General features: G+C 41.0%; 1 protein-coding gene across 1 annotated transcript in view; it reads right to left on the minus strand.

The window, feature by feature from the left end:
- Positions 1-77: 77 nt before the first annotated feature.
- USP54 (ubiquitin specific peptidase 54) overlaps positions 78-20132 on the minus strand; it is a 118026-nt gene continuing 97971 nt past the window's right edge. The window contains exons 16-23 of the mRNA XM_069459992.1: positions 19531-19698; positions 16909-17028; positions 15800-15995; positions 12393-13780; positions 6888-7006; positions 6427-6567; positions 2540-2726; positions 78-1348 (exon numbers count right to left, since the gene is read on the minus strand). Of these exons, the coding sequence (XP_069316093.1) occupies positions 789-1348; positions 2540-2726; positions 6427-6567; positions 6888-7006; positions 12393-13780; positions 15800-15995; positions 16909-17028; positions 19531-19698 (2879 nt within the window). The 3' untranslated portion in view covers positions 78-788. The remainder of the gene's footprint in view (positions 1349-2539; positions 2727-6426; positions 6568-6887; positions 7007-12392; positions 13781-15799; positions 15996-16908; positions 17029-19530; positions 19699-20132) is intronic.

Below are 20132 nucleotides of genomic sequence, written 5' to 3' on the forward strand. Positions count from 1 at the left end.
GAATGACAAGGGATTAAATAGAACTATCTTATAGATTTATTAATGAAAAATACTTTACAAAAACAGTATGTTTGGCCCTAAAATAGCTCAGCTGAATCTGAGGGTTTACAACGGCGAATGAGCAAGTGGCAGTAATGGCTCTGCTGCTAAAGATAGAGGGTATGTTAGTATGCCTGACTCCATCTGTTCAGAAGGGCAAATGTTGGCAGCTCCACATTCTAGGCCTAAGGTTTGGGGGCACAGGGCTGACAGGCCATAATACCTGGGCAGGTGAGTGGGCTGCCCTGAATGATGTGGTCAGAACCATGACCACAGGGCTACATGTCCCTCCTGGGATGGGAGATGGGGAAGATAGAGGGTCAGGTAATAGGGATAGGTGGATAAAATAAGAGTAGAAGTTAGGCATATAGTAGGGAACAGAGGATGAGGGCTCAGGTGGAGGTGGGGGCATAAAGCATCCAGGAATAAAATAGTAAAATAGTGATCTTAAGATCCTAAGGAATGGCTAGTGTCCAGAGTAATATCATGAATACATCTTTAAAGTGGCTCAAATAAAGTCCTTAAACAGCAGATGTTTCTTTTTGCTAAGGGAATGGAAGTTAGAATTTCAAATATTCCCTCCCAAGGAGCCAGGTCTCTTTAGAGGTTCCTGGCACCCCTAGGAGAAACTGCCAATTCTATGTTGAAATGAGAATAGCACAACCATGGCAGGGATGCAGGGTACCAAGTCTGCCACAGCACAGTTTTTCAGAGAAAGGTGTGGCTCCAGGAAAGGAAAGGAGTGACCCTTACCACCGGCTGTGCTGCAGGACTCGAGCCCTGATCTGTTCTTTCCCAGGGGCATCTGCTAGAACATACAGAAACCCCTCTCCCCGTGTCCTCCTGTGTCCAGATTGGGAGGCATAAATGTTTTGCCTCCAGTCATCATCCGGGGGCATATCTACTCTTCGAGGACCAGAGGTTCGGGGCCCTGGACTAGGACCTGAATTCCAAGTTGACCTCAGGGGCACATGAAGACTGCTGGATGGTGAGGACACAGGGTGAACAATGCGAAGATGGGAGGATAAGTGGAAAAGATCTCCCCAGGACTGAGCGTGAGGAACCTGAAGGCCCTGGCTTCTTTCTGGTAGTGTGGCAGTGTGGCTTAGCTGAGAATTGCACCCTGGAGTAGTCAGGAATCTGGCCCCAATGTGCTGGTTGGTCTCTGACCGGGGTCCCCAGGAGGCATCTGTTCTGGAACAATGGGGGAGACTCTGGTAGTTCAAAGTCCTTCCTGTGTACTTGACCCCTTGGGAAGTTTCACCCCTGTCACACATAGCCAGAAACTGCTGGACGCTCCTCGAAGTTCCTGGGGAGAGAAAAGAAATCCAAAGACTGAATATCTTCAGAAAACCATTCTCTTTCCCAGAGGACCATTCCTGGCTATTCCACTCAACTCCCCACTCCTCCAAGAGCATACACACAAGGGAAAGAAGGAACTAGCTTTTTATTTCATTTTTTAAAAATATTAATATACATCAAAATCAGGTCTCTTACCTCCAACCTGGGCAAATTAAACAGTTGCCATACTTCTATCTCACTCCACTATAATCCCTCCTCCATCCTCCCCTACACACACAAGAATGGCTCCCCAATATAGTAAATGTATACTCCCTTTGTTATGACTCTACTCCTGGAACCACCACTCTAATCCTCACTCAGCTTTTGTTAACATGGTACCTTCACCTTAAACCGCCTCTGCTTACATTCTCGTTCAATCTCTGAGATCTCTGCTTTTGTTGACACCACTCCTCCCACACATACAATGTGGAATGCCTTTTCTATACATTTATTCAACCTTGGCACTATTGATATCTTGAGCTGATAATTCTTTGTTGGGGTGGGGAGGGACTGCCCTGTGCACTATGTGATGTTTAGCAGTATCCCTGGCCTCTACCTGCTAGATTCAGTAGTACTTCCCCTTTCCCCACTGAGAACCACTGCCTTAAGCTGTATATTCAGTTCATGAGGGGAAAAACAAAAACATCTTACTGTGGAGGGTCAAAGAAAGACAGAACGAGGCTGTCCACCTTCCCCAGCATTGTCTGGGTCTGTACGCATGGCATGGGTACTCCATGTAAAGGGTCTTTCCAAATCTCCCACTCATTCCTTGTCTTCCTAGACCACCCCTAAGCTGAGACTCAGATCATAGAAGGAGAGAAGACTAGTTGACAGAGATGACACTTTCTGTTTTAGGGTATCCCAAAGACTGGGTATTAATTCACCTTTGTCACTTAAAAGCTTATTTTATCATGACTGAAGCAGTTCATTCTCATAGGTAGACAGATTCTAGGGGTGCTGGTCTAGACCCTTAGTCTAAGAACCATGGTGCCCAAGAAATGATTCAGTCACAATGCATCTAGATCAATGCTTTGCCTTAAAGTAGTAATTCATATCCTTACACCACCCCACCTTGGGACCCCCACCCCCACCCCCAGGCATACTGATTTGATCCTTAGAGGTCCACACTGGCATATAATATTAGATTGGAGGGCGTTACCTGGGGGTCTATGGGGCTCCCCTGCCATGCTGGGCATCAGGACATCTGGGGACAGGAACTGTGGTTGGGGAGGGTAGAGTTGGGGACCAAGGAGAAACACAGGAGGGTCATGGATGACAGGGAGGGAAGAGGAGCTGGAACAACGGTGCCCGGTTTCCAAATGCTTTTTCCTCACGTTTGATGAATCCTTATAATGAGACAAGACAAAAAGAAAACATAGAGATGAGGATTAACACACAGCAGGATGTGGTGGGTAAACACAGTAAGGCAAGCAGAGGGAAATGGAGGGAACTACAGCACAAACATGCCTTGTTCTGGAGAGGAACCCAAGTTACTCAGCCACTTTCCCCATCAGTCCCTCTACGAAACTCCATACTTCAGATTCTCTTCCCTTAACCAGTCTTCCTCATATCCCTCACCTTTCTAACCCTGCAAGTCAGGTCTTTAGCAAACTCCTTAATGCTAACAATAGAATTAGAGAGATTGAGATAGAAATTTAAAAATAAAGGAGAAATGAGAGAGAGAAATTCAGAAAGCCTGAGAGATTGAGAAAACAATTCTGTACTTCTCTTAAGTATTGGGAACTAAAATATATATGCTTAAATGTAGAATCAAGAACTCTGCTCCATCTTCTCTCCTGTCACTGCTACATTCCACAGCTTCCTCTTTTGCCTGTCAAATTTGTATTCACTGATGCTTATATCCTGCTCTACAGTCTATTAGTTATCCAATTTTGTGGTAAAGACCTAGAAATGTCTCCTTTAACATCTGAAACAATAATATATCCAAAATTGAACCAACATTCTTCCAAACTCCTCTTCCTGGTACCTCATTTTCCTAAGTCACCCAGACTCACACATTGGCATTGCCCTTGATTTCCCACTTCCCATCCACAATTCCATTAGTTGCCAAGTACTATCATTTCTACCTATGGATTTTATATTCAAAGTCTCCTGGATCACTGCTGTAACAGCCTTCAAGCTGATCTTCCTATCTCCCAACCACTGGCTCCTTACCATGGCCTACAAGGTCCTATGTGATATGGCCCTGCTACTCCTTGCTTTACCTCCTATTATTCCTATACCTTTTATGCTCTAACTTTTTTAATGTTCCTCAAACATACCAAACTCATTCCTACCTCAGAGCTGTTATACTTACTGTTTCTGTTACAAGGAATATTCCTCCAAAGGTTCACACCTTCATATCACTGAGGTCTCTGATTAAATGTTACTTCCTTAGAGCTAATTTCCCTCATTACCCTATCAGAAATTGCCATAAGAAAAACCACTTTACTCCTTATTCCCTTGCCTTATTCTTCTTTATCATAATTAATATTGTCTGAGGTTACATCATTTATTTGTTTATTGTCTCTCTCCTCTAATAGCATACATTTCTTTTCATTTCCATATCCCAGCATCTTGAACAGCACCTGGAACAATGCAGGCACTTAGTAAATAATACATTAAATAAAATAATCTATATGCCAGTATATCTAATTTCCTTTACTAGATTGCAAGCTATTCAAGGGCAGAATTTGTATTGTCCCATCAGTGTATGCTCTCAGCACCTACCACAGAATGACTATGGTAGGCATTTACCATGCAACTTAAGGACTGCCAGCCCTCTCAGCACGTAACACAGCTAATTACTCCTTCCTTTTTGAAACATTCTTCCTTTGGTATCCATGATATCACACTGCTCTCGTTTCCCTTCAATCTCTCTCGTTTCTTTTTCTCAGTCTCCTTTTAGGGTTCTTCAGAAGAAGAACCACCTTAAATCTGATGTTCTGCAGGGATATATCCTGGCTCTTCTCCTCTTCTGGCAATACTCTTCTCCTCTTTTCAAGGGCTATAATTCCAAAATCCCAATTTCCAGTTCATATGTCTCATATCCAAAGGCCTACCACCAGATATCTCCACTCAAGCTTAACATATACAAAATTGAACACATATCTTCCCTCAAATATATCACTATGAACCTATAAAATTTGGCCATCACGGCCGGGCGCGGTGGCTCATGCCTGTAATTCTTGAACTCTGGGAGGCCGAGGTGGGTGGATCACTCGAGGTCAGGAGTTCGAGACCAGCCTGAGCAAAAGCGAGACCCCCGTCTCTACTACTAGAAAGAAATTACCTGGCCAACTAAAAATATATATAGAAAAAATTAGCCAGGCATGGTGGTGCATGCCTGTAGTCCCAGCTACTTGGGAGGCTGAGGCAGTAGGATCACTTAAGCCCAGGAGTTTGAGGCTGCTGTGAGCTAGACCGACGCCACGGCACTCATTCTAGCCTGGGCAACAGAGCAAGACTCTGTCTCAAAATAAATAAATAAATAAATAAAAATTTGGCCATCATCCCTTATACTCTTCTCCCAACATCCAGGCACGTTAGGCACCAAGTCTCATTGATGTTTACTTCCTAATTGGCTCTCCAATACATCTACTTCTTTCTATCCTTCCAAACTCCTTACTGTGAGGGTTCTCTGTGTTCTACGATCTACCATTTGTTTTTATTCTTTGCAGTCTCACTTGTCAACACTCTCCATCATCGCCCTTTACCAGACTCTCTAATCGTGCCATCCCAAATGAACTTCTTTTAGTTCAGTTAATATTTGCTTCAGGTACCTTTACCTGCTGTATTCTTTTTGCTTCCACCAGGAAGCCCTCCCTGATACATCAAGCCTGGTTTAAATGTCCCTTCTATTATGCTCCCATAGCATCAAATCCTTACTGCATTATAATTGCTTGTTTATTTATCTGTCCCCCACGGTAGACTGTAAGCTCCATAAAAGCAGGGACTATATCTAACTCACCACTGTATTGCACCTGGCGCAATACCTAGAACATAAGCTCAATAAGCATTTGTTTAAAGGAATGAATCAATTAATCCATGATATAGAGGTCAGAGGAAAGGAAGCCAAGTCTCCTACGAAAATAATAGTTTGCCATTAAATGCATTGAAGGTATATAAGAGCAAATGCTAGGCAGAAGAGACCACCTTTTCCAAAAAAGAGTGGCAGGCTGTTCAGAATTAAGAACTTAATGCAAAATAAAAAAAAAAATGATTGTCTCTTGGGAGGGAAACTAGATCTGAAGGGCTGGTAGGATAGAGACTTAGTTTTCACTGTATATCCTTTTATACCTTTTTATTTTTTGTGCCATGTATTTAAAACTTGCTTTTACACTTTTATTGAACTGACCTTTTGGACAAGCTTCAATACACTGATGCTTTGTATCCTGACCTTTATTATAAAGAAAACTCAACTTGTCTTGGACAAGTGTGTGAAATTCTCAAAAGGTACAATTACCTATAAACCTAGCCACAGATAGTATTTAAGTCTGTTGATCTCTACTAGCTTGGATTTTCCTGTCCCTTCCTCCTACAGATTATTGCATTAGTACCATATGAAAAGCCTCAAGGAGAGGATTTTAAATCATTTTCCTTTTCTCATTAATCCACATGCTTCACTTTATATTAAATCCACACTGGACACCACTCAAAAATGTACTGAGTGGTGGGGTGGGGAGGAAAAAGCAAAATAATACTCTGTTCCATTTCTTCCCTTCTTCCTTTGATTAGTGTAGTGGGTTCTGAGCCAATCAGCAGCCTTTGCTTCTCAGATTCTTCCCAAGGCTACTATGACTTTTCTCAATCTAGGGTACCTTATAACACACCCTTTCAGAATTGCTACAAGAAATGAACATTCCTCTGGGCTCCAATTGAATATGTATAAATAAAATAATGGCTGCATGTTCTCATTTTTGCTGAGAGCACATGGCTTTCCCTGAAATTACAACCTTCATTTTCTCCCTGTTTATTCACCTGCACTGTATTTTTACCTAGCAAGGAGGACAGTGCTCTGAATGGACAGACCCTGATTCTACTTACAAAACTGTGGGAAGAAACTGGAGCCTCCTCCCTCTCTGTGACAACGGTGCCACTGAGACTGCGTGAGATGCGGCGAAAGTTCTCTGCACTGTACTGTTCATCCTCCCCACACTCCCTGCTGAGGCCTCGGCAAGGTGCAGCCTTCAAACACACAGACACATACAAGCAGACACATAACACCAGACCTGTGGTCTTCCCTCAGACCCTGTCCGCAGGGATATGGAAAAGAATAGGGAAAGACTCAATAGTAGACACCAAATTTTAGATGTTATTTGTAAAGTAGTAGCCATGTGGCAATCTCTTCTCACTCAAAATAAGCCCACTCATAGACCTTGTTTTATTCTGATGGCCCCACATTACCAAGTCTCTGCCTTACCATCAACCCCACCACTCACATCTCTCCATACTCCCTTCCCCAACGCGATCCCCAGGCCCAGCACCTTGGCATCTGAGGGTGCTACCTGAGAAGCAGGCACTGTGCTAGCTTCCTGGAGACTGTGCTCCATTTCTGCTGTTGGGGTCTTTGAGAGACCAGGACCAGGGGCTGAATGCAACCTCCTCCCCATGCCATCTGCAGAGCCTGAGGAAGAAAAAAGAAATACAAGTTGAAGCCACCTCTTCTTCTGTGGTCTAAACTTTGAGCCTGGCAACACAAACTCAGGAGTTCTTATCTCATTAAATAACAAATACGCATCCCTGAATCCAACGCAGGATATGCTCCTGAAATTTAGAAACAAGATTTTCAGAATATGGATAGTTTTCTGTAGGCCACAAGGGTCTCAGCTCACAGCCCTTTAAGAACTTTGTAGAGAAAGGGCTCTGTGGACAGACGGCTGAATGTCCTCGTCTTGCCTCATTTCATTTTTGTAAACATAATCAGCTTCTGTCAGACATGGGCCCCAAGACTTTTAATATATACAGAGGAAATTATCTAACACAGTGATTTTCTAGAGAATCCGTAGTGACAAAGTAAACTATTATCTCTGGACTCGTTAAGAACTAAAATGATCGTAGTAATCATCTATCATACCTCCTCATTTTATATAACAGGAAAATGAGTTCCAGCATCTGGCAGGTAGTTAGTAGTTTAACCAGGATTATAATTCAAGTGTCTTGATTTTCAGCATGGTCCTCTTTATCATCTCACCTGGTAACTGCTTATTACTCTAAACAGAAGCTTTTCAGAAACATTTTACATGTGTAATGGTCTTTTATGTCCCGCCCCACTTAGCTTCTCTCAATCACTTAAATTCTAAACAACTACTAAATGCTTACCCCCTCCTCAAAATCTTTCTAGATTGTTCAGAGAAGAGTTGATCTAAACTGGATATGTGACTCCCAAGGGACTGTCCCCAGTCTGACTAATTAAGTCTTCCATTCTGAAAATGTACATGCCCTTGACCTACATTTGCTACATATGTGGCCAATTCACATCTTGATTTGATACTATGATTCATATATGTGTATATATGGTTAAAGCATGATATTGCTTATGTAAGTAAAGAAGAACAGTTATTTTCAACATTTCCTGGTACTTAAATGCAGTAGTTTCAAAACCACCTCAAATTGATCTGGGAGCTACTAAAAATACAGCTTTCTAGAGCTCACCATAGACCTAAATCAGAATGTTTGTGGTTGGAGCCTAGGAATCTTTATTTCCTTAAAAGACTCCCCCAAAAGTATAGGAATATATCCTTGTGTTATAGTTTTCCTAAAAAGCAATCTGAAAATCTCCATTAAAATGAAAATATATTTACCCTCTTGCCCAGTAATTTTTTTTCTTTTTTTAGAGACAAGGTCTCACTCTGTTGCCCAACTCACTGTAACCTCAAACTCTTAGGCTCAAGTGATCCTCTTGCCTCAGCCTCCTGAGTAGCTGGGACTATAGGCATGCGCCACCATGCCCGGATAACTTTTAAATTTTTTGGTAGAGACGGGATCTTGCTATGTTGCCCAGGCTGGTCTCAAACTCCTAGTGTCAAGCAATCATCCCATCTTGGCCTCTCAAATTGCTGGGATTACAGCATGATTACAGCATTACATTACAGTCATGAGTTACTGTGCCCGAGCGATACTGAATATTGGCTAGGTATTGTATTATATTAAGAAATTATTGTTTTTTTGGTTTTTCCATTTATCTTATTTTTCATTTTTCCCCCAAAACCAATATACAACAGGAAAGAAATTATTGTTAATTTTTTAGGTATAATAATATTATAGTTTTGCCTTTTAAAAAGAGTCTTTACTTCTGAGAGATACATTCTAAATTTTTGGTGGATGAAATGATATACTGTCTGAGATTTGCTTTAAAACAATCTAGTGGGGAAGAAAAACAAGGAGGGCTATAACTAAATCAAAACTGGCTATACGTCAATAATTTGTCAAGACAATCACCATGGAAGCTAGTGATAAGTACCTGGTGGAGTGGGTCATTGCAACATTTACTCTTACTCTTTACTTTTGCATATATTTGAAATTCTCCATAACAAAAGTTCTTATTTATTTTTAAGTAGATATCTATAAGATGATGCCTGCCCAACTTCAAAATACTATGAAATTCAGAATATAGGTCAAGAGCAGTATTTATATAACACTTTAGGAACTATGATCATGTCAAAATTCATCTGGTCACAAAAGACCACATATTATATGATTCCATTTATATGAAATGTCCAGAACAGGCAAAACTATAGAGACAGAAAATACATTAGTGGTTGCCTGGGTTGGGGAGAGGAGGAGAGAGAAATGGGAGTGGCTGCTAATGGATACAGTGTTTCTTTTTGGGGTGACAAAAACATTTTAGAACTGTGGTAATGGATAGAGAACTCCAATATACTTTGAACTCTAATACACTCATTGTACACTTTAAATAGGTAAAAGGCATAGTATGTAAATTATATATCAGTAAAGTATTTTTTTAAAAAGGTAATTTTTAAAAAAGTAATTTTTTAAAAAAAGATGGGAGCATGGTGGCTCACATCTGATAATCCTAGCACTTTGGGAGGCTGAAGCAGGAGGATTAATTGAGGCCAGGAGTTTGAGACCAGCCTGAGCAATATATCAAGAACCCTGACTCTACAAAAAATAAAAAAGCAAGCCAGATGTGGTGGTGCGCACCTGTAGTCCCAGCTACTCAGGAGGCTGAGGTAAAAGGATCATTTGTGCCTCCGAGTTGGAGGCTGCAGCTACGAAGATGTCACTGCACTATAACCAAGGCAACGAAGCAAGATCAGTTAAAAAAAAAAAAAAAAGTAATTTGGTACTTAATAAATGCTTTACAATAAGATAAAGAACTTCCCCAAAATTATATTCTTTCATATATGGATGCTAATTGGCATTTTCCTTCATCATCCACCTCCTGATTAATCCACCTCATCATTTCTTTATTCTATGTCATGTTAATTCTTAAGGACACAAGTTTTTAAACCAGGGACTCTAGCAAAAATAAAGACTACTTTGATTTGACAAGTATTTTGAGAACTGATTGACTTACTAGGTGGATTCTTTAAATTAGTTATTGTACACTATTAAGTAAAAAAATTAATGGTTGATAGGTACTATTGGATATTTTTCAGAAATGTAATCTTCCTCAAGGCTAATTTGCCAGTATATATCAAGAGATTTTTAAAAGTTTTTAAACTTTAACTAGTTATCAGTCTTCTAAAAATTTATTCTAAGGACTTTAAGAGAAATGTGGCCAAACACTCAGGGCAAAGATATTCATCACAGTGCTTTATTATTAAAAAATTGAAATTAACCTAAATATTCAACAATAGTAGAATGGTTGAATACACAAATTATGGCACATTCACATGTAGCATATTATTATCATTAAAGTTTTTTGTTTTGTTTTGTCTTTTTGAGACAGGGTCTCAATCTATTGTCCTGGGTAGAGTGCAGTGGTGTTACAATCGCTCACTGCAACCTCTAACACCTAGGATCAAGCAATCCTCCTGCTTCAGCCTCCCGAGTAGCTAGGACTACAGGCAAGTGCCACCGTACCTGGCTAATTTTTTTCTATTTTTTATAGAGATGGGGTCTTGCTCTTGCTTAGGCTGGTCTTGAACCCCTGGCCTCAAGAGATGCTCCCGCCTCAGCCTCCCAAAGTGCTAGGATTACAGATGTGAGCCACTATGGCCAGCCTAAAGGTACTTTTTATGGTAAATGCTCATAGATACAACTTAAGAAAATCATGAGACTAAACTGTATAAATATATTACAGTGATCCTGCTTTTTGCAAAAACAAAACAAAATATATAGTATACATGTATAATAAAGAAAACCAAAGGTAAACTCATGAAAATATTAACAGTGGGATTATCAATGGTTTTTGACGATGTATTTTCAAAATTACCTACAATGAAAATGTTGCTATTTTGGGTAATATAAGGGGTCTTTGGTTTTTAAAAATAATGTTTAACATTCAACTAGTTAGCTCAATTTTGTAATATGTTGTCTTATATGCTTATTATTATTCTTTAAAATACTTAATATTTGTGTATTCTTTTTCCCTTATATTAGATAGAAAGCTCATTGAGGCAGACTTCAGCTTTTCCTCATTCTTTAGGATCTTCCCATATTGTACTGTCCCATGTAACTAAAGACCACTTAGTAAATGTTACTGCAAAATCTACACTAGAATGCTGATCCTCAAAACATTTCTCAATATCAAATCTTTATGTATGTGGTATCCCCTACCCCGCCCCCAGGTCTGGGGAACATAGTAAGTACTCACTAATCTGTTTGGATGCAATTAAATGTTGGTTGTCAGAAACTTGTACCATTATGGAAACTGTAACATCCAAGCTAAAGGTAAAAGTTCTCTGAGTTCAATTTCATACCATTTCAGAGTTGGAATGTACCTTAAACAAAAATCATTGAGCTAATTCTTTCATTTTACAGGTAAAAACTTAGCACTGGGAAATTAAATGACTTGTCCAAATTAATACTGAGAGTTAGTGTTGGAACCAAAAAAATAGTTCAGGCTTTGAGAGTTAAGAGCATCAATCTGGCTAGGCACAGTGGCTCACACCTGTAATCCTAGCACTTTGGGAGGCTGAGGCAGGAGGATCACTTGAGGCCAGGAGTTTGAGACCAGCATAAACGACATAGTGAGACCCCCATCTCTTCAAAAAATACAAAAATTAGCTGGGTGTGGTGGTGTACACCGGTACTCCCAGCTAATCAGGAAGCTGAAGCAGAAGGATCATTTGAGCCCAGGTATTTGAGGTTGCAGCGAGTTATTATAACACCACTGCACTCTACCCCGGACAAAAGAATGAGACCCTATCTCAAAAAAAAAAAAAAAAAAAAAAGGCATCAATCTAAGTTACAAACATTGTTCTTATCATTTCCAAAATTAAGTCTGTGATGTGCACTTGAGGTGTAGGCTCCACTCCTCACCCAGTATTATCTCAAGGAGAGTCAGTGAATGGCTACCCTACACGCATTGAAAAAATCTGTGAACACAAAACTTGGCAGTTCCTGAAGGGAGCAAGGAAGGTCTTGATATTGCTAGTTCAGTATGATCTGGAAATACCACATTGAAGACTAGGCTCGGTGTGGACATCCTATTGCAAGGTGGACCTGGAAGCTGAATCTTGGGATTACTTAAGCCATTAAAGGATGTATTTTCCTCTCAGCCTGTCCCATCTCATGCTGAGTCACCCTCAAAGACCTATTCCTTAGCACTGCCTACTGGAGAAGCCATGGGCAAATACTTACCAGTCTTTCTTTAGAAGGAGGGGATTGGTCCATAAGTGATAATTCTGTCCCCATTCTCTACTCTAGCCAGAAAACTGTCTAGCCTTCATCCTGAAGGCTTTCTGAGTCAAGTCAGAAGTTTTACTATCTCCTACTAAGCTGGGGTACTATCTGTACAGAACATCGTCCTTCTTCTAATCTTGACCTCCTGCTTTTAGCTTTTATATGATTCTTACTCCCCCTACCACTGTATGCACTCTTACCTGTTTGGCTAACTGGGTGCCAAGCCACATCCTGCTGTCCCCATCCAGAAGAGCAAGCTTGAGAAGCCTGAAGACTGGCCTGGTAAAGAGACTCCAATTCTGAGGTCTCTTGCTTTGTGTCTTGGTTCCAATGTGGATGCAAAAGGATGTGATTTCTCTCTGGATATATTGCACAAGTATGGGAATCATGGGGAGAGGACTTCGTTCCTGTCCCAGGGGCCCCATGTTTAAGCTGAGAATCACAGAGCCTTGTGACATTCACCCAGGAATCCAAAGGCAAGGAAGTCCCCAAGTCCATACTGCTACCCAGCTCCTTAGGCCTAGCATCTCTCACTTGGGACAGCTTCCCTTGGTATATACTTGGCTCTGCCAACCTGGACTGTCCTCCTCTAGAAGTTTCACCATTAGGTAGCCCAGAGTTTATGGCAAAAGAAGGATGTTCAGCAGGCTCTTCCCAGGAAGGTAGTCTGTCTCTACCATCCAGAGAGGGTTGCTGTTTTGCCCAAGGCCAGTGGCCTTTCCCTTGACCCTGTGAGAAAGGAGGCTTAGAATCAGAAAGGGAAGAGTTCTTCCTTAAACTATCTGGCAAACTTCTGTCCTTAGAACCTGTACCATCCCTTGTGGAGGCACCTTGCATCCTCTGGAACTGCTCTGCCAGAGAGCGAACAAGCCCCTTTGTGCTGGGAAACTCTGGCCTATAGGGTTCCTCGCTGCCTCTATCCACTTTTGAAGTCAATGAAGTTTTGAGGCTTTGGGCTTGGAGGCATTGGTTAGTTTTCTGCACAGGATCAGGAGAGTGAAGCTCAGATGAAGCAGCAGCAGGCATTATGGGATGGCAGGCTCTATATAGAGGAAGGCTGGGCTGAGCTGATGAATTTGAAGGAGTACAGCCTAGGATGTGTTCATCTCCTCCCCCAGAGGTGGCTATTCCAGTTGGGTGTGACCAAGGCATCACCAGAGATGGGTCAGCAGGATCCCTCTTTTCTTGGAACAATTGTTCTTGAGCAATGCCTCTTCCTTCTTGTGGAGGGAATTTGCAGCAGTTGCTATTGTCACCCCTATAGCCTTGCAGTTTACCCTCTGGGGCATCCAATGGCTCCCAACCATGGTGAGAATTCTTCTCAGTCCTGCCTGGTGTTTTAGGTAAACCCTGCCTATGGAATGCAGAGGGGTCAGTGCTGTCCACCTCAACCGAAGTCAGAAGCTTTGAGGCAGATCTACTGGGGGAATTTTGCTGTGGGGCAGATGACTCTAGAAATAGGGATGAGTGTGACTCATGGCAAGAAGCAGGTGAGTGGAAGAAAGAACTGGCTCCAAACTCTCTATCCGTGCAGGGTTCCAGCTGGGCCTCCTGGCTTAACAATACTTGGAGCGGGATAGGCTGTTCACTGAAACAAATGAAGAGAGCCAGTCATAAGCTGCCTTGATTGACAGGAACACTTACAAAAAGAACTGTTCATTCCATTCCCACTTCTAGCTATCCACAGAGGGAATGGTGAAAATAAACAGAAAGACAAGCACAAGTAGAGTCAAAGGTTCACAAAAGAAAATGCCATAGTCAGCTCACACCCAGGTAAATAGGTAATATATTAATCCTCTTTATTAAATGCCCTCACCAAGTTGCACACAATAATATTAAGTTAAGCCCTTGCCAATATTCTTCACTATTTGTGAAGTCCCATTTCAACCATGACCTACTTGCAAATTACGAAACAAAAATTGCTAGTCCCACATACAGATGACATGGAAGGTAAGCAAAACCAGAATATTACTCACACCAAACAGCAAAAATTCAGGATGCTTTACAGGGAGGAAAGTCCTACCTGGGGTCCTGAGAGGCAGCCCTGCTAAAGGAACCCAGAGGCCAACATTTATAAAATACACGGTGATTTGGGCTCATGGGATTACACAGAAATCAACCATTTCAAATGTGTTTTCATAATCTGGATTTGATTGTATTACTCACTGAGATGTTTCCCTAAATAATACACTATGACTCTCTTGAGATTTAGGAGTAGGAGTAGAGATTAACTGCATTTAGTTGGTTTCTCACTAATTGTTTTATATTTCCGACCTAAAAAACTCAGTGTTATAAGCACTTAGATAAAACCTCAATCACTCACATTCATCAAGTGATATAAGTGTTCTGGAAAGGGTTTAGCTATCTAAATTGCACATATTTGAAACAACTCTCTCAATCTGAATGAGAATATACTATAAACTATTGTGAGTATAGTCACCCAGTCACCCCTATAACATTATGAAGAATATTATATACTTATATAGGAAACCTACTCATAGAAGGCAGAATTACATAATGGCTGAGGACATTCACAAACAGATCTAGATTTGTAGTCCATGCTTCTACCACTTACTAGCTAAGTAATCTGGGTACCTTAATTATCCTCTCTGAGACTGAGTTTCTTTATTTGTAAAATATGCTAAATAATAGTCCCTATCTCATAAGGTTATTGTGAGAATGAAATTACATAAAATATATAACAGCCTGGGCAACAGAGCAAGACCCCATCTCTACAAAAATCTAAAAAATTAGCTGGGTGTGGTGGGGCATGTCTGTAGTCTCAGCTCTATGCAAGGCTGAGCCAAGAGGATCACTTGAGCCTAGGAGTTTGAGGCTGCAGTGAGCTGTGATCATGCCACTGCATTCCAGCCAGGGTAACAGAGCAAGACCCTATCTTAAAAAAGAAAAAAGTTACATAGATAGATAGATAGTACTTAGCTCAGTACCTGGACCTAGGCAAATGTTCAAAATGTTAACTGCTTTTATTATACCTATATTTTGAAAACTATTCAGTCTTATTAATAGCTAAAATCAATTTTTATTTAAATTTGAATTTGGCTCTTAAGTAAAAGCCCAATTCAGGGCTAAGATGTGAGAACTACACTAATGGCTACTAGTTCTCACCATAAAGAAGCAAAGCAAAGGGAATCTTCGTGTCTCTTCTCTATAGTTCAATCAAAGCAAGGAAAGGACTGCTTTCTCTGCTTCCTTAAGGGACAGTAAGCACTGAAATTCCAAAATAAATCATGGTTGCTACTGCAACATGAAATGTAGCCCAGATTACCATGTCTAAGAACATAATATGTATAAATACGATAATCATGTTATTACACAAGTCCAGGGATAAACTCACCTGCAGGAAATTTGTAAAAGCAGTCTATTTATTATGATGTACTTTTTGCATCTTTCTAGGAATTATTAAAGAAAAGACCAGCAGTACAATGTGCTTTTCACTGTATGTCTGACCTGAGAGAAGAAAATCTTTTCAGGACTCCTCTCTCTCTTTCCCCTGTAGTTGCCAAGACAATGAGAGCTCTTGCTATAGAATTCTCATGGTCACTTCTTCCCCTGCCGTCCATAAACTAATGTGGTTCCCAAGCACTACCTTGTCGGCTGAGGGAGGCTCCCCCCCTGTGATGGGAGGCAGGCTGAGGGTTGCACCGGCTGCTGTGATGATTGCTGTTGCTGCATGCGATCCTGCAGGCTCCGTGCTTTTCGAATACTGATTTGCAACTTCTTATCGACTAGGGCTCTGCTGTGTGTGCTAGAGCTGGCACCATGCAGGGCAAGTCTTAGTTTAGCTAAAATGCAAAAGAAAATACAGCAGAAACAAAACACAAAACACAAAAATAAAAAGAATAAAATTGAACAAAAATGAGCAAAGATATGCAGTAAAACTTAAAATATGCAGCAGAAATGCAAGGCATGGACCATGCATATGCTGTCCAGGGCACAGAGCTGGCTCTGGCTACAAGAACATTCATGGAAGCCATGGAGGCCAAACAGGTTAATCCAAATTAAAAAACAAAACAAAACTCAAATGAATCAGGAAGATAAACTAGTGCTTTTCTTATAGATTGCCACTCTTGTCCTTTGTAACTGATCTGCCTGACTCTGGTCTCCACACTCTACTCCCCCAATTCCCCTTCCTGATGGCCAATAGCAGAAATAAGATCCAAACCAGCAACTGTCTTTATAAAGCACAACTTCTTCTGGTCACATTTAAGAATCAGATACCAATTCTAAGCCTTAGTCCCTTGCTGTAAACTTATGGTGCTACATACCAGAAAGGTAGCAGGGTAATAGAAAGAATCACATATTACAGTGAAAAGTCACAGGCCTGGGAAGTCACCATCAATTTATTCTGTTTTCCTACCATAAGTTCCAACTCACTAGTCAGTGACTAGAGAAAGAGCAGACTAATCTCACATCAGAGGTGTAACTTTATCTTGGGATAAGAAGTTAGGCATGGCTGGAGAATTCATCTGTGGATTCCTGCTGAGGTTATTCCAGTAAATATCCATAGGCCACAGGAACAGTGCCAGGCACATTTAGAAATCTAAAGAGCAAAGATAGCTAAAGGGCCCCAGTTTGGGAGAGCCAAGAGTGAGGAGACATAAAAACTGTTTTCATCCCATCTGAGTGACAGCACTAATAGTACCTATTGTGAAGTTAGTCAAAAATGCCATAGCCATAGCAGTTAGAGTTACTTACAGATAGCTTCGTTACAGAGAGCCAAAGCTGCAGCACAGTCTCCCTTCTGTTCCAGATGCAATGACTCTTCAAACACTGAATCTGCCTCTTGAAGGGATCTCTCAAAGCCGTCACTCCTCCCTGAAAGGGCCAGCACTTTTCATTTTCATTACAATTCATTCCAACTTTTCCTATGTACTGTTGTTTCCCTTCAGTACTCACAGATCCTTGCTGCTGAGCCATTGCTCTACCCTTATTCCAACTGTCCATTGCTATTAAAATTCTCTGAAAAAAGCAGGACATCCATTTTTGCCCTGAGACATTACCAAGGCCATGAAAGAGAGGCATGCCATTGCCAGCCACATATTCTAACTCCAAGACCTCTTACGGAGTCCTTCAAGGAAAGAACAAAGTATTGCCTATAGCAGAAGGATGGGTTCTTATGCCTGGAAATGAACTGCTCTTCCCCAGTAGAGCTCTTACCAACCAGTGTCAGAATACTCCAGACTTCCACTAAGACCTCCGCTGCTATGTTACGGCAAAGATGGTTTCACTATTCTGTGGAGAGCCATCCATACCACTTGTTTCCTTCACCAGTTCACAGTCCTGTCTGCACTACCCTAAACTGGAAAATCAGTACAACTTTTAGGCACAGATGGTCTACATTTCCTACCTCAATGTATCTACCAGGGCAGTTGAACTGGCTTTGTTGTTGGTTTGCATGCGCATATCTTTCCTCAGCACTGCTAAATATTCACTTTCGTCATGGCTTTGCTCACCAAAACTACCCCCAAAAGTCACCTTCCCATAAAACGAGCATGGAATATTCCCTCCTCTCCTCAAAGTAAATGTGTGCCAAAGCAGGTACAGAAGAGTCCAAGTACAACACCAGATGAAAAGGCTCAGAAGCACAGTAAGAGCAACTTTTGTAAAAGAACTGTCAAGTTTATGTACCACTTTCTCTCTACTCACTCATATCCATAAATTGGCAGCAAGCTATAGTGTAAGTTCACCTACAATTGGGATTGCCAATGATCCTTCGCAAGGTCACAGGAAAAAAAAAAATCAAAATGTCTGAGTCATTTCTCCCACAATGTCCCCTCATCCTCCACTTACCTCCAGCTGGACATAGTAAGAAAGGCTCTTCCACACCTCTAACACTCACTTTCTAATTCATTGTGGCTTTTTGAGAGCAATGAGAAGATACTGGAAGTAGCAGATTGGTTCTGAAGAACATGGCACTCAGTTTCCACCCTATCTCTAGGGGTGTGGTTTCCCCTACCCCCCAGGCCTGAAGTTCTTTCATAGTATTTGGAATCAACTGAACCTATATAACCTTTTTAATCATAGGTGGTAGCTACATTTTTAACAAAAAAAAAAAAAAAGAGAGCTCTCTACTTTACAGAGATCTAGGCAAACTCTAGTTGGTCAATCACTATACTAAATTTTAATTCTTATCCTCCAGAATCTTAGCACTCCATTTTTTGTTCTTCCAGGAGATGCAGAACCAAAGTATATGTAGAATGGACAATGAAATACAGCCACTGGGACTTCCTCCCAACTGTAATGTACTGCCCAACTGACAGAGGGGAGAAAAAGGTAAGGAGGGAGATGACAACGCCCTCTTTTCAGAAGTAACCTGGGACACCAATGTGATATAGTTTGAGATCAAAAAGAAAGAAAAGACTATCCAAATATTGAGACAGCTAAGGAATTAGGAATTTAAAACTAATTTGGAAACAAATACAATGCCTTGGGAAATATAAGGCAACAATTGCCTTGCATCAAAAAACAGGAGGATTAGAGGAGAAAAGCCCCCCCATATAGGATTACTTTGCCCAGAAGCTTCTACGAGTGTTTATAAAATGACAGAAGTGGTGAACAGGTAGCAGCCACCCAAATAGCATAGACTCCTATCATTTATACTGCTTTAGCACAATTTGTTATGACTGGAGATTCTGAATAATAAGAGTGATAAATTCATCTTATAGAAGGAAAAACTGAGATATAGGTTTCATGGCCTATTTAAGGTAGATACTTCAGCCTTGCTGAACTCCTATTTTGAAAGCTAGTCTCTTTTGGTGCAAGGTGACATCCTAATGAAATTCTAGGAGGAAAAGAAGCGACTAACATGGGGCAGTTGGGGAAGCTTAAGTAAAGTCCATGCAAATGGTATGGGATTAGGGAATGAATCCTGATGTTATCAGAAGGAAATTAGGCTTTGTGTTCTTGCTCCAGTTTAGCAGACCCACTTCCCTGAAGCTCCAGGTGGAATATCTTGAGGGCACGTTTTTTCCCAGCAAGTAGAATTCTCCGTACTAGCAGTGTAGCTCCCTGCCCTTTTATGCTGCTTCTCAGTTGAGATTAATTTTATTTATACCTTCTACAGATGTTCAAGGGAAACATTTTCCATGGATGCTATACTATCTCTAATCTATAGGCTTTTAATAGATGTGCCCCCAAATTAGTGCCTATCTCCAATCAATAGGCTTGTCTCCTACTTTAACTAGCTCTCACTGGAATGGCTGAATTAAGATAAAATTTAACTGCTAAAGAGAAGACAGGGAAGGTATAAGCTCGGATCTTTTTTTCACCCTCTCTCTCTGTCCCCATTACCCACAACCTAATGCTCACAACAATTACCCTGATTCTGCAGTTCATCCAAGTCCATGAAGCGGCTGGGATGAGGGTTAAACCCTTTAGCTGCCTCTAATTCCTTTTCCCGTTTCCTTCGAAGTTCCTGTTCTTGGGCCCTCCTGGCCACCTCTTCCTGTAATTCATCCAGTTCACTTTTAGAAGGTAATTCCCCACCTGGAATACAAGCAAGAGAAAAGATAAGCCACCACATTTCCAAGACTAAGCACCACCTGAATTTATGGCCACTGTCATGCTTTTCCTTTGGAATTCTTGCCTTCAATTTGGAGTTCATGTTTTGGATAGCACTTTCCATATCAAATACAGGGTGGACTTGGATCAGTAATAATAACAACAACAAAAACAAATATTTACTGAGTGCTTCATAGTAACAATGACAGTGAACATTTGTTGAGCATTTACTATGTGCCAGGAACAATTTTAAGCACTTTTATTATTTCATTTAATTCTCACAACAACTTATGAGGTAGATAACTATTACACCCATTTTAGAAATGAGGAAACTGAGTCACAAAGAGGAAAAATAATTTGCCCAAGGTAACACAGGTGGGAAATGGTGGAGCTGAATTAAAGTCAAGTAGGTTAAATTC

The sequence above is a fragment of the Eulemur rufifrons genome, chromosome 28, assembly GCF_041146395.1.
Source record: "Eulemur rufifrons isolate Redbay chromosome 28, OSU_ERuf_1, whole genome shotgun sequence".
Classification (NCBI taxonomy): domain Eukaryota; kingdom Metazoa; phylum Chordata; class Mammalia; order Primates; family Lemuridae; genus Eulemur; species Eulemur rufifrons.